General features: G+C 43.7%; 1 protein-coding gene across 5 annotated transcripts in view; it reads right to left on the minus strand.

Moving 5' to 3' along the window:
• Window positions 1-2,591: 2,591 nt before the first annotated feature.
• The window catches only part of FBXO34 (F-box protein 34), a 71,370-nt gene continuing 58,157 nt past the window's right edge, over window positions 2,592-15,804 (minus strand). For all 5 annotated transcript variants that reach the window (XM_061156995.1, XM_061156996.1, XM_061156997.1 and 2 more), the window contains one exon: window positions 2,592-5,845. In XM_061156995.1, coding sequence (XP_061012978.1) covers window positions 3,694-5,835 — 2,142 coding nt within the window. In that variant the 5' untranslated portion in view covers window positions 5,836-5,845 and the 3' untranslated portion in view covers window positions 2,592-3,693. The remainder of the gene's footprint in view (window positions 5,846-15,804) is intronic.

A 15,804-nucleotide genomic window follows, 5' to 3' on the forward strand; every position in this document is an offset into this window, starting at 1 on the left:
CGGGATAGAAACTGTCAGATTCCCTAAGTGCCCGTTGCTGTGCATGGCAGAGAACGCCTTTATGTAAACACAGCATGGTGCCTGACAGTAAGGGCAGGTAATGCCAGCTCTGGTACCTGGCGCAGTCTATGGTACAGCAGGGTTTTGGCACAGACGGGCTTTAGTCTTTTTGAGGTAGGCTGTGGGAGGTAGAGGAAGAATAGCCAGTCTGCTGAGTAAAGAAGGAATAGAGGCTATTAAAGCAGTGGGGGGTGGGGGTGGGATGGGGAATGCCCAGGAAAACCCACATAATAAAAAATCTGAGGCCAGTTCATAAAGTTTGGCAGGGAGGCCCTGACAAGTCCAAGTTAGAAGGGTGGTTGGACAGAGTCCAGGAAGGGAACTCCGAGATCAAGCTTAACTATCAACTCACAACCTTCCACAGTCGGGAAGCCCAAAGGAACCCGCTGCCAGGGAAGACATCACAAGGCCCAGATCACACCAAACACAGCCGGCAGTCACCCAGCAAGACTGCAAAGGCTGCTGCGGAAGCGACCCTAACCAAGAAAGCTCCCTGGGACCAGCTGTGGCCAGAGGAAAAGATCCTCCCAGGTCCCTTCATCCCTTTTCATGTTTCTTATACCAGGAGTTAAGTAGAGCGCAGTCAGAACCGGCCAGCACCCCTCACATCAACGTGACAACTATAAACTTCGTGGCATGTGCGTGTCCTGGGTGTGTGGCCCTGAGGGGTGGCCTGGCCAAGCCGCCCTCTGTGAGCCCTGAGTGGAGTTGCAGAGCAAGGTCCAGGCACACAAGAGGCAGCAGAGAGGAACTACCAGGGCGAACCAGCTGGGCAGGGCAGGTGGGGGCTGCCGAGGAGACGCCGCCTGTGCAGTTGGCAGTGTGTTAGGGCAGGGAACATGCTCAGTTGTGAATGAGCCTTCTACGTGGCCATATTAATGCCAGAGGCATTTTGACAAGGCCTGAAAAAATGTTTTAACCTTGGCCCTTTTGCCCTTTCCTGTCTGGATTTTCTTTCAAACGGTGAAGTGAGGGGTGGGAGAGAGCTGCTAGGCCAAGTATTTCAGACCCTCTAAGCAAAAGCTGAAGGGGTTAGTGTTCTTTATTTGGGTCCCCACGGGGGCGGAGTTCGGGTGAGCCTAGGGTCCTCACGCCTACATTATTTCCTTTCGTATAAGTCTAGGATTCTACAGTCAGGCAGGGAGCACTGCAGTGCTGCACAAGTGAGAAGTGAACTGGTTTCCCCAGCTTGGCACTAGGGGGCTCTGAGGCACAGCATCTTTCTCCTAAGGGGAAAAGCTACACTTGTCTAGAAATGAAGACCAGGGAGGAGGCGCCCTCTGACGCCACCTGCCAAGCTTCTCTTACCATTCACACAGTCCTGGGAACTGGGTCTTGCATGGGGTTCAAAAGGGGTCATCAGTGATTTCTGAGGACCCCAAGAACTGCATGCCAAGATGGGGTTGGGCCGCCTTGTCTTCTGCTCTTTGTCAGTCCAGGCCCTCACACTCACAGCTTTGTGTCCCACGTGAAACCAGATCCAGGATGGCTGACCTGGGAGAAGCACCCTGGGCACATGTAGAACCAGGCACCAGTAACAGTGAAAGCTGACTCACTCTAGGCACTTTCTGCACACCGCACTGTATGAAGTCCCGCGAGTGCACACCTCCTTCACTCCTGAGTCAGGAGTGAAACCAGCCTATCACATCAGGGAGGTACCGAGACAGCCGCTGCAGAGCAAACCACAGGGGAGGACAATGAGTACTGGAAACTTCAGCCTTGGGGATGGAAAGCATTCGCCCTCACGTCGGCTGGGGTGAGTCACGAGGAAGGACACGGACATCCTGAGGGGGACGTCAGCCTCCTCAGCCTCGTCTGGTCCTGTCGGAGGTATCATGATGTGCCTGCCTGCTTGCTCAGCATCCAGAGACACTTGCTAGTTTCCCCTTTTCAGGGAGGAGCAGCTACTGCCTAAGGGTAAGGGCAGAAAGAAGCCGCTCTGTGGCCACACCACCTCCACCACAGGTGAACCTGGCTCCCTCGACTCCAGCCTTGCCCCACTGCTTGGCAGCCCTGGCCAAAGCTTCACTCCACCTTCACATGCTTCTCCCGCAGAACCCGCGGTCTTTAATCATCATTGCCATCACCCCGCCCCCGGAACACTCACCAGGGCCTCCTGACAGCCAGGAGCTGATGCGGCTGCAAGGCTGTGTTGGTGGCTACTCAATTCAAGCCTACCTAGCTTGCAGGTCCTCCACAGCAGCTTTCTGGGGCCAGATACTTTCCAGCCCCACAAAGCATTACATGAACACAGGTCTGAATATATCCTCACTGACTTCAAAACAATTAACTCATCATGCTTAGATAATAATGCCTCATCCAACAGGAAATAAAGGCAGTCCTGGGCAGATGAAAGCAAAATAAGTGTTAAAGGTCTGTAAAAATGTAAGCTCACATTTTTAAGATAGCCTCTTTCCAGTGGTAGAATTCTCTTTCCCCCTCCCAACAACTCAATTTTTTAAACAAATTCTTAGGACTCAGTTTATAATATCTCTAGTATTACCTCAAAAAAGAAAACAAATCTGCAAAACTCAAGTTCCACTTAAGATGCATGTTTTTATTGAAGTTAAAAAAAATTTGTAACCAGACAGAAAGAATAAAATAGACAAAAATGTTATAATCTGACTATATAATATTCTCTCATTCTTGGTGAATCACTAAAATATAACAAAGGATTGTTCTCTATGCTAATTTTTAAGGTTGTCCAGTTAAACCATTATTTGGTATCCTTTCAACAGGTTAACCTCTTAACTATTTAGAGTTTCTTCTCAGAAACATTCATATATTATACAGAAAACATTCATAGTTTATTTGGGAAACATTCATATTTTACACAGGATGTACAAATTTGAGATGAGACCCCCCCCAACCCCAAAAAAACCAAAACAACCCACACGATTGTAGCTGCAACGCTATCCTAGCTGCATTGTGGTGATTATGTTCAGTCAGCATCCACTATTTACAACTGAATTTTAATTGTGTTATTTACAGAGGGGCCAAAGCACTTATCTAAAGCAAAGGCGCGCGGGTTGAATGTGCACTTTCATAGCCCTAGGAAAACATAACCATTATATACACTGTAAACACCACAGGCCATGAAATCTGTCTCCACTCACAAACATCAACCTCACAGATCAAGCATACAAGGTCTAAGTAAGGTGCCTGACTTTTCCTTTGTAAGCATACTTTTCATCCAAGAGTACTGCTATTCCTTTCATAGGACACTATTCACTTATTTCAAATATGGGGCCAGTGCTCAAAACATTCCCGGAACCCCTTTTCGGGGATTGCCTGCATAGTCTGTGATGAACTCTGCTGAATGTTCTTGATGGTGGCAAGTCTTCGTCCTCAAGGATTTGATTTGGGAAAACAGGCACAGTTATTCACAGACAGGTGAATCAAACGGTGGGATACAACCCTGAATCAAACGTGAGGCACCACTATAAAATGATGAGACCAGTTTTCTTATACAGATCATAAATTCAGAGATTTAAGATGCCTGAGCAATGGCGGTCCTGATGGAGTAGCAGAGATTCTCCTGGAGTGATGACTGAGAGGCAACACTCACTGAAATGGTGTATCTAGGTGGTGTTTGCAGTTTCTGAAATTGGTCTGTTGCCTCGCACATACACTTCAGTACTCCTCCTCAGCTTCAGTCCCTTTTGCTTTCTTATGGATTGCCCGATTAAAGCTGTGGCAGGCAGGGACCCAGTGATTGTCATGGAGCCCCAGCTTACAGCCAGGGAAGCCCTTCTGAGACCGGTGGCAACACATCCAGTAGCCCGGGCCGTAGGGCAGCGCCTGGCAGTAGGGCTTGGGGTGCCACCGGCACAGAGACACATCCCCTCTCACGTACTTCTTCTTGCACTGCTTGCATGGGTCCTCTCTGTAGCGTGGATCCCGCACCCAGCGAGAGTCTGCCGGCCTGATATTGTAATATTCAATGATAAACTTGAAATAGCAGCAGGTACACTTAAGAGCCACTAAACTCTTAGTAGGAAGTAACCTGAAGATTTTCACCATGATGTGGTGGGGCAGAAAAGCCATATACTGCTGAGGCTCTAAAAGCTGTTGGATCTTAAACCTGGTCTCCAGAAAGTCATGTGACACCTGCTTCTTCCAGCTGGATGCCTCGAGCACTGGTAATGTACTTTCCACAGGAGACGCCAGCGGGACAAATGCATCAGCTGAGGCGCTTTTCTCCTCAGGTGCACTGTCACCTTCAGCAACCTCTTCAAGCTGACTGGCCTCGGAAGACTCTTCTGTTGTGGCTTCATTTGACTGGGAATGGCCTGACTGGTGCTGACCAGATGGCAAAAAAAACAACATCCCTGGAAGTGGGTCTTCACAAGACTCTGATCTGGAAGGCTGGTCTTTCTCCACCTTGGACACAGTGATACTAATGCACAAAGATTCTTTTTTGCGCTGATCAGGATTTTGGTTAGCAAGTGGCACAAGCTCTTCACTAATGCCATCAACAGCATCTGTGGGCAATTCAATGGCTTGGGGACAGGTGCGAGGAGGAAAAGGTGGGCCAACAAGTTCCTCTGTCATTTCCACATCATGCCTGTTGCTGCTTTTCATGGCAGTCTGCTGATCTGGCTCTAATTCTGCACTGTCCGTGTGCAAACTCAGGCCTGCCGGCAACGAGGGACAGCCTCGAGGCGCACCGTCCCAGGCCTGGTCCCCCTGAGGAGAACAACGGTCAGCTCTTAAGGGGCTGCAGCCCACAGATACAGACCCCACAGTTTTCACCTGAGTGTCAGGAACCTCCAAGGCGCCTTTCTCTGCTTTGCTTTCCTCAGCCTGGGTGCCATTCACAAGCAGCACGCGGCCCACATTGCGGCGAAAGCTGTTATTCCTCGAGAGGCTCCCGGGCTCCCGCTGGCTCTGCCGCTTCAGGCACTCGGACTCCAGCCTGGCTACCATGTCGAGGACACGGACGGGCTCGCCCTGTGGTTCACCAACCTCAGGATTTCTCCTTTCTGCAGGTTCTTCACATGCTCCTGGGGCGGACAAAGGCTCGGGGGCTGGAGGTCCACCTCTGGATTGCCCGGAAAACCGCACCACAGCAGGTGAGTGAGTGCAGTTTTTCGCACAACTGGCTAGCAGAGCGCTGGCTCTTTGCTCAAGGAAGGCCACCATCTGTATGACCGACAGAGGCCTCCCGGCATACATGCCGTCCCCGCCGTCACTCACGTAATGCACAGAACAGTGCTCGATGCCACATGCAAAAGGCTCAGGCTGGTAGCATCTGCTGTTGACCTCCTTCATCCTTTCTAACTGTATCTTGGCTTTTTTAAGATCCCCTGATTTTTTCCTTCTTTTAGTAGCTCTCCCATCAATATCCCAGGAGCTTTTTATTTTCATAGATCCTATTCTATTACTGCACTGGTGGGCTGCAAAGAATGCTATCTTTTCCTTGGTATTTCCCGGTTTCACAACAGCCCAGATATCGAGTGGCCCTTCCCCTTCTTCACCCTGGTGGATTGTTGCAGATGGTACATTCTTCTTGGTTTTAACATTCAAGCTGCTCTCTTCAGGACTCTTCCCACTCATGCTGCACAGAACATTTGGAGAAAGGATTCCAAAAGGCTTTCGAGATGATGCTTTACCAAGAGAAGCTGAAGGAAAGACACTTGATTTCATACAGCTAGCTTTGCATTCTTCATCGCTGATAGCCCGTTGGTGGCTCATAGGAGTTCTCAGAGTTTGCGTGCCGATTTCCAGAGGTTGCCCTTTCTTCTGGAATTTCCAGTATGGCTTAAGGTGCATAACAGAGGTTCTACAAGAAGGAAATACACATTTGATTAAAAGTCTGATTTTATTTTTAGAAAAGCTTTTTTTAAAAAAACTTATACTCACATGGTTCTAGCAAGTAATAGAAACATTGTCTTTCAGTTCACTAAATCTCTACCAATTCTCATTTCCACTAGTTTTTCATATACAAATCAAGAACAACAAAAGCAAAAACAACTATTTTCCCTGGTTTACATGCTGGAAAATAAATTTCAGACTGAGTGACTAGACTAAAGGAATTTCAGGCTGGCATCAATTAACATTCTATACATAAAATTAGTACTTTAAATGTAAAAAAAGTTGAACTTACTAAAGACACTTAAGTATCAGTATAAGACACAGTATAGAAGAAACAATAGTATAAAAGAAATCCATCCAAAATCCCTGGTATATTAACGCTTTTCTAAGTCACCATAACTAGCATTTTATTGATTGCAAAACAGTATATCAGAATTGTTATATTGCTTTCTAACCTATTGTTACTGTTGAGTATTTTAGACATCTATAACAAACAATCTATCTGTATAAGCTCTTAACTGTCAAATTTTCTGCAAATAAAATACAAAGTCCACAATCTTCATTAATTCACTGGTTCAAGAAAAAAGTTCCTGTTTTGTTCCCTGGCCAGGGATGGAGATGGGAACCATTTTATAAATCACAAAGATAATTACATTTAGAGATACATGTTCCTAGTCCTTGTCATATCACTAATGGCTAGACAGGTTGATTTGACCTTGGGTGAGTCACTTCCTCTCCGGGTCTGAGTTGAAATGTTAACTTGAGGGGTTGGGATACTAGTCTAGTCAAAGCTATGGTTTTTCCAGTAGTCATGTATGGATGTTAGGGTTGGACTCTAAAGAAAGCTGAGCGCCAAAGAATTGATGCTTTTGAACTGTGGTGTTGGAGAAGACTCTTGAGAGTGCCTTGGACTCCAAGGAGATCCAACCACTGCGTCCTAAAGGAAATCAGTCCTGAATATTCATTGGAAGGACTGATGCTGAAGCTGAAACTCCAATACTTTGGCCACCTGATGCAAAGAACTGACTCATTGGAAAAGACCCTGATGCTGGGAAGGATTGAAGGCAGGAGGAGAAGAGGACGACAGAGGATGAGATGGCTGGATGGCATCACTGACTTGATGGACGTGAGTTTGAGTAAGCTCCAGGAGCTGGTGACGGACAGGGAAGCCTAGCGTCCTGCAGTCAATGGGGTCGCAAAGAGTTGGACACAACTGAGCAACTGAACTGAACTGGGATACTAGATTATTTAATGATTTTTGTTAGTTTGTATGTCAAGATATCCCACTGCTACACAGAACACCTTGGATTGAGAAAAACAAGTCTTGTCAGGATGCCTGGTCTCCCATAAAATAAACCTACAGCCCAAAATGAACACCTGCAGTCACAGATTGGTGGGAGTGAAGCAAGGGCTTTCACAGGTCTAAGCATGTGGGCTCTCAACCCACTCTTGTTCCTAGGGATACAGTCTAAGCCACACACATGGGGCAGTCCATCACATCCCTTTCTCATTCGCTCCGTAACAGTTACCCAGGGCCTGCACAGGCAGCCTTCAGAGTGATTGCTTTCAGATAGCAGTGTTATCCATCAAGAATGAAAGTGATCATCCAGAACATATTTACTTTTCATTTCAAATTTAATTCCTAGAGTCCAGTCTCAGCTAAAAGAAGAAATATGGATATGAATATCTTCCAGCTAGGTAAAGAGAAACCTTACTTTTAACACAAAGTAGAGATACCCTGAAATAGATCAGGTTAATTTGTTTCTGATCTTTGGCAACCTACAGTCTACATTTGTTGAGATCACCTCCTTGTGTGCACTGAAGCATTTTTAACAGCTTTATATTTTATAGAATACAGAATCATTAGATTCTACAAGTCAGTTTTACAAGGGGTTACCCAGAATTCCTTAAGAAGACGATAAAGATATATATGAATAAAATGAATATAAGAGGCCTCTCTTATATTCCTAGTGCCCTCTCTCTGTGTCAACAATTTTCTGGTTCTTCATATCTCTTCAATCCCTTCCATGTAAAATGTAAGAAATTGAGGTGTTGAAAAATCCAATTAATTCGCACATAATGATCTCATTACAGAATGCCTGTGAATAAATTTAAACTTCAGCAATGTGTGTGCCATTCTGCACTGCACATTATGTTCTCTTCGCCTTCCTCCTCCACACAGTATTTTAGGTGCTATTATTGATAGCCAGCGATATTTGGAAGAAACTAATGTGATTACAGAAGGCTTTTGTTTGTGTATATTAACCTGCAAAGTCAGCTCAACTAACACATTACTAATAGACAAGTTTTAGTAGGATTAAAGTAGGAGATGATCCCACCAAACAGGAGTGAGGGAAGGTCCAACAGTGAAGGAAAAAAGCCAGTAAGGTCATTCGATGCAACCAGGTTGACTGCTAGGAGTAAATGGTGATTCTGTGGGACCCCCAAAGGAAGCAGAACCTTTTGGCACAGGCTGGAATCCTCCACTGGTTGAAGGATGGCTGAGGTATTAACCGCTTGCCCTTCCTTTGCTGGGCTTGGAGGCCCTGAGACAGTAAAATGCTGGCAAGACTCAGAAACTTGCAAAAATGGAGAGTTTGGGTTGAAATCAGTGTTGAAGCACAAGGATGATAGAGGGCATGTACTGCAAAAATCCGTAAAATAAAAATTTTACATCTCTGAGCGATTATGTCAGACAGTGGCATTTTGCCCACCCCATCTCACTCTCTTAAATACAGATAGGCACTGCAGGAAGCTCCAGTCAGATTTCCATGGTTGCCAATCTCTTCATACAACTGTATTTTAAAAGTTCACCACAATAAACTCCTGACTCCTTGCAATTAAATAAAATGTGGGTTATAGCACCTACCCACACATGAGTGTTTGTTAGATGCTCAGAAATGTCCTTGAAAAAAATTAAGATCCTTGTGCCCGCTGAATCAGAATTTCTGGGACTGGGCCAAGAATCTGTTTTTAACCTTAGATTTAATTTGAAAGAGAATTTAAAGGTCGGTCATGTGTTAGATGCAAGAGTGTCAGTGGGGTTCTGGTTTGGGCTGGGGGGCTGGGGGGCTGGGGGGCTGGGCTACTGACAGGCGTGAGGTGGAACTGCCCAACACCATTCAGTCCACACTGAAGCATCTACTCTGACAGATGGGTAAAGACAGACCCATCTTTTTATTTTTTATTCTCTTTAAAATATACACACAAAAGTCAATGGCCATTTTATTGCCAAATTTCTGTCCAACTCCAACTCTTCAGTTTCTTTGCACTGAGGAGTTTTCTTTGCTTTCCCAGCTCTCTTCTTTTCTTCTCCAGCCTTTAAACACTATGTATTCCTCATAGTTCTCTCTCTGGACCATTATTACTCTTAACCTATATATCTAAATGACCTCAGTTTTAATGAGCACAGACTCATGGCGCTCCAGTGGTATGTTCTCCCAAGCTTCATATGCTATGACATGCCTGACAGACATACTCACCTGGATGTCAAAAAGAATCCCCAAAATCAAAGCAACTACTTAATGACATCACCAAGTACCTGGTCAACCACTCCAGAAGAGTCGAAATCACTTCGACGACTCCTCCCATCACTAAAGCTAAAAATGGCTTCCTCTTGTTCATCCCTAGTTTTAGCTGCCATATTTTCTCTCTGCTGTGCTGTTAGCTAAAAGCCTAACCCCTTGAATCAGTGAGATGCAAGGTCATGGAGCCCACTCCTGCCTTGCCCTTTCATAATTCAAACTTCGGAAGCTTGTTCACAGACCATTAACACAGGACCACGTAGATGAAAGCCAAATGTATCACCTAAGATACAAATTTTAAGGTAGGCAGAGCCATAAAACTAAGGAAACAGCTTCAAACCTTTTTCATACTAACTGCCACCCATTTCTTTCTATCCATTTATTATCCAAAATTTATTAATAAACACTCTGGGCTGGAATTTAGTGGTGCAATTATGAATAAGACATAGTTACTGCCGTTGGTTGGTTTAGTCACTGAGTCATGTCCAACTCTTGCAACCCCATGGACGGGGGCCCACCGGGCTCCTCTGCCCATGGGATTCTCCAGGCAAGAACACTGGAGTGGGTTGCCATTTCCTTCTCCAGGGGACGTTCCTGACCCAGGGATCGAACACGGGTTTAAGGAGACAGAAAAATCAAATAGGCAATTACAATATAGAGTGTGGTATGTGTTATACGGGGTGGTACAGGTGCTGTGAGGGTCCCTGAGGGCAGAAGGCGGAGGGAGAGGACAGAGGAGGAAGGAGTGTGTGAAAGGGGGAGAGGGACCGTCAGTACCAAGTTCAGTCTTGAGGGCACACAGACAGGTCAGAAAAGCCGTGAAGGAAGATAAAGTCCTAGGAGTTCAAAAGTTAGAGGACGCTTTTGGGGAAACTGAGGCAGCTGAGAAATAACCAGTATCCCAGCTAAACTGAAGAGACAGAAGTAAATGGATCAGAAACGAAAAATAGGCACCATTTTATTTAGCGACTGATTATAAATAGAGGTTGAGGGAGGGCATCAAGGATGGCTCCTCATGGCTATAGCAACCTGATAAAGAGTGGCACCTTTTAGTGAGACAGCGACAAAAGCAGGTGAGCTGTTAGTATGCAGCAAGGGAAAAGGTAAGTTCAGTTTTAAGAAATGATGCATCCAAGTCTGACCAAGAGAAACAAGAGGGAAGGAACAAGACAGTTGCAACAGAAATTCAATGAGGATAAAGTTTTCTGGACAGAGATTATGATGTCTTTTTCCAGAATTTTCACGAGTATATACTGCATATATTACTATTATAATCAGAAAAAATGCACATAAAAGTAAAGAGCAATCACACACCCTACAGCAAAGCCATAAAAAGAATTCTTTTCAGGGGACTTCTCTGGCTATCCAATCGCTAGGACACTGTGTTCTCACTTCTGAGGGCTGGGGTTCAATCCCTGGTCAGGGAACTAAGATCTAACAAGCCAAGCTGTGCAGCAGGAAAAAAAAAAAAAAGAGTCCAGTTAGTGATGGCGATCCCCTGGTGCTCTGCTGTGAGGAACTGCAGCAGAGGAACAGAGGAGAGTCAGAAATTCATGGAGTGAATGACAGGTGAAAAGGTAAATGTTTGCAACTCTCTCATGAAGTCTGGCTGTAAATGATCTTTGTACACAACTGTTACCATAAGTCCTTTCCAGGAATAAAGTGAGATATAACAATGAATCAATTAAAACTTGAACAACTTTCCTCCTCCAGTAAAGGCCAAAATCTTGCTTTCAAGTAATTCCAGTCTTCTTTATCAATTCAATTTCTGATTTCAGTTCAAAAAAGCTGGAAAAAACTCTAACCCAAACAAACTGTACAATCTGAAAATGAAGCCATGGAAGAGAATTTAACTTTGCTTGGGGGGGGTTGGGGGGGGGGACGTCTAGACAAATGTTAGAGTCTAAAGAATCACACTAACTCTAGTCTACAGAGAAGTGAACTTGATCATGAGGAAATCAAATGGCAATATGGGAGTAGAGTGAGGAAAGGAACAACATTTCCTGACATCAAAGGCCTGTTTTCTAACTTGTCGCTCTTAGTCTGTGGCCTTGCCTACCTAAACAGGTTGGAAGATAAGGCGTTTCCTGTTTCTTTCTACTTTATTCAAGTTTCAGGAATGCTAATTCCAAAGAGGAGTCATTTATCAGTATAACAGGAGCTCCTCTTTATTTACAAAAGACTAGAGGAATAAAAAAGTGTTTTCCTTTAGAGGAGGAAAAAAAGTAGAGAGTAAATAAATCACTGTTTCTTTTAAAATGTAAATGCTTCCAGAGAACATCTTATTATGATGGCCTTCTTCACTGGACCATTACAGAAAGGATTAGCAGCTTCAGCAAAGTACTAAATGACTTGTGAAGCCCCACAGGTAGATAGTAGTAGAATTAAGATCAGAATTAGATAAGTCTCTTGGATCTATATTTTCTTTGCACAAAAATAAAAAATTAAAATCCTAGGTTCAATTATGACACAAATAAAATTAAATAATCTGCATCTATTCAAAGATCAGGAAGCAACAGTTAGAATTGGACATGGAACAACAGACTGGTTCCAAATAGGAAAAGGAGTACGTCAAGGCTGTATATTGTCACCCTGCTTATTTAACTTATATGCAGAGTACATCATGAGAAACACTGGGCTGGAAGAAGCACAAGCTGGAATCAAGATTGCCGGGAGAAATATCAATAATCTCAGATATGCAGACGACACCACCCTTATGGCAAAAAGTGAAGAGGAACTAAAAAGCCTCTTGATCAAAGTGAAGGAGGAGAGTGAAAAAAGTTGGCTTAAAGCTCAACATTCAGAAAACTAAGATCATGGCATCTGGTTCCATCACTTCATGGAAAATAGATGGGGAAACAGTGGAAACAGTGAGAGACTTTATTTTGGGGGGCTCCAAAATAGCTGCAGATGGTGATTGCAGCCATGAAATTAAAAGACGCTGACTTCTTGGAAGGAAAGTTATGACCAACCTAGATAGCATATTTAAAAGCAGAGACATTACTTTGCCAACAAAGGTCTGTCTAGTCGAGGCTATGGTTTTTCCAGTGGTCATGTATGGATGTGAGAGTTGGACTGTGAAGAAAGCTGAGCGTCGAAAAATTGATGCTTTTGAACTATGGTGTTGGAGAAGACTCTTGAGAGTCCCTTGGACTGCAAGGAGATCCAACCAGTCCATCCTGAAGGAGATAAGTCCTGGATGTTCACTGGAAGGACTGATGCTGAAGTTGAAACTCCAATACTTTGGCCACCTCATGTGAAGAGCTGACTCATTGGAAAAGACCCTGATGCTTGGAGGGATTGGGGGCAGGAGGAGAAGGGGACGACAGAGGATGAGATGGCTGGATGGCATCACCGACTCGATGGGCATGAGTTTGAGTGGACTCCGGGAGTTTGTGATGGACAGGGAATCCTGGTGTGCTGCGATTCATGGAGTCGCAAAGAGTCGGACGCGACTGAGCGACTGAACTGAACTGAACTGAACTGAGTGGTTACTTTGTGGGGGAAGGGGAAACATAAGGGTGGGGATGTGTGAGATACAAACTGTTGGGTGTAAGATAGATTCAAGGATAGAACATGGGGAGTGTAGCCAGTTTTTTGTAATAACTGTAAATGGAAAGTAATCCTTAAAATTGTCTAAAATTATTTTTTATTTTTAAAGAAATTCAAGAAACAATAAAGGAAACTATTGGTGGCAAAACAATTCAAATACTACATATATACAAATATTCATATATATATGCATATATAATAAATAGTTGCACAAAAGAAAACAAATGGAATAAGGTTGTTGTTTAGTCACTAAGTTGTGTCCTACTCTTTTGTGACCCCTTGGACTATAGCCCACCAGACTCCTCTGTCCATGGAATTTTCCAGACAAGAATACTGGAGTGGGTTGCCATTTCCCTTTCCAGGGGATCTTCCCGACCCAGGGATTGAACTCAAGACTCCTGCTTGGCAGGCAGATGCTTTACCACTGAGCCACCAGGGAAGCCCTGCAATGGGAAAACGTTTGCAATTAATATGTCAGATGAAAATTTGGTATGACCAACCTAGATAGCATATTTAAAAGCAGAGACATTACTTTGCCAACAAAGGTCTGTCCAATCAAGGCTATGCTTTTTCCAGTAGTTGTGTATGGATGTGAGAGTTGGATGGTGAAGAAAGCTGAGCACTGAAGAATTGTTGCTTTTGAACTGTGATGTTGGAGAAGACTCTTGAGTGTCCCTTGGATTGCGAGGATATCCAACCAGTCCATCCTAAAGGAGATCAGTCCTGGGTGTTCATTGGAAGGTCTGATGCTGAAGCTGAAACTCCAATACTTTGGCCACCTGATGTGAAGAGTTGACTCACTGGAAAAGACCCTAATGCTGGGAAGGACTGGGGGCAGGAGGAGAAGGGGACGACAGAGGATGAGATGATTGGATGGCATCACCGGCTCAATGGACATGGGTTTGGGTGGACTCCGGGAGTTGGTGATGGACAGGGAGGCCTGGCGTGCTGCGATTCATGGGGTAGCAAAGAGTCGGACACGACTAAGCGACTGAACTGAACTGAACTGATTCAAAGATCTATTCAAAGAGCTTCTATCTTTCAAATTGGGATCAGTTTTTCTTAAGTGCCACATAAAACTTCTACTCAGAACTGTGATGATTTAAGCAGATGTGTCATAAAAAGCCACACTAACCTACAAGTATGTAGAACTTCTTCTATGGCTATTACAGCAGAAAAAAATGCCAAGATCAGGAGGGTGTGAATACAGGCAGAGACATTTTTTTAAAAAAAGACTCCCACTAACCTCTAAGCATTGACAGAATGCATCCAACTCTCAGTGTATCTTAACAACAAAACAGAACAAACTCTAAGCCAGAAAAGACCATATTTCTCAAACAGAGCTCCAAAATATTTGGGACTGGCTTTTTTTCAGGAGGGTGTTCACTCCTTTTTTAAAAGTAATACTGCCTAGAGTCACTTCATGGGAACTCTGAACTTCTCTCAGAAGGATTGAATGGTTACTAGTGTATAATTTCATGGAAAAATCCTTTACTGTCTTTTAATATTATACTTATTTTTCCTATTTCCAATATTTCTTACAGAAAACAAAGGAAGACTTCTATTCTTTTACATAATAAATTGTTACTTCTTTGAATCTGCTGGTGCTTTTTTAAAATTTTGAAACCAATCATTCTTCCATACCTATTTTATGTGAATTTATATTTTTAAACCAACAGCAATTTTTTACATCATTTGCATATGCCATATATTCAAAGAAATAATCAGAGCTTTAACATATGTCCTATTTGATTAAAATGTAACTTGGACATAAGGATGTCATCTTCTTTAGGGAATAAATGTTAGAGAGTCTAAGGCCAGTCATGACCACAGTTTAAAAACCCATTAGATGCCAAATAACATTTCATAGGAAAACAGATCAGAACAGCAACTAATTCTCAGGGGTAAATGCAGCACCTGCACTGTGCTTGTCTGCAGCGTCCTCACCGCTCCATCCCCAGCCCGGCAACCTAACAGCCCACTGGGCACTGCTGGCCCATTAACACTGCTATAAACAACTAAGTTTTATTTTCAATTTTTATTAAAGTACAGCTGATCTACAGCATTGCTTTAGTTCTACTGTACAGCAAAGTATACCAGTTATACATGTATCTACTCTTTTAGGTTCTTCTCCCATATAGGTCATTACAGAGTATTAAGAAGAGGTTCCTGTGTTATATAGTAGGTCCTTATTAGTTATCTATTTCTGTATAGTAAACCACTAAATTTAAAATTGGTTTATCCCTCAGGAAGGAGGAAAAAGGTAAAAATTCAGGATAACAAATATTAAAGCATCAAGCAAAATAGTTTGCTTCCATTATCAATGAAGACAAATGTAAGATTCTTGTCAGCAATCCTGGGTGGAGGTGGGAGCAGGGAGGGGATTACTTGACCTACAGTGTTTATCAAAGAAAGAAGCCCAAATCTCAGTCCTGCCCAGCTGTTTTAGTAATTCTTCTACCACATCCCTGTATAATTTGTTGAATCAAGACTGCAGCAGCAGTCTTCACTGGGTGGTCAAGGTGTTAAGAATTACCACGTGTAAAAAAATGAAGTTTATGATCAGTAGAAAACAGAGAAAGTTGCTTTGGGGCTGTTATTGGAGCTTACCATAGCCGGTTTAAATACGGAAGTGAAAAATCAGTATTTTTCCAAGGGGAAACGTGAGAAATGTACACTACAGAAAGCCAATTGTTAGGCACTGAGGAGACCAAATTGTTGTGTTACAACAAAAATCACACACTGGGTTTATGCAGTTGTATAACACATCTCATATAAAACTTTTCTTTGAGTACAAAAAGTAATCATGTTTACATTTAGCTACCTTCCAAAGGCCTGGAAGTAGCTAATG

This window comes from Dama dama, chromosome 12 (assembly GCF_033118175.1).
Source record: "Dama dama isolate Ldn47 chromosome 12, ASM3311817v1, whole genome shotgun sequence".
In the NCBI taxonomy this organism is placed as follows: Eukaryota; Metazoa; Chordata; class Mammalia; order Artiodactyla; family Cervidae; genus Dama; species Dama dama.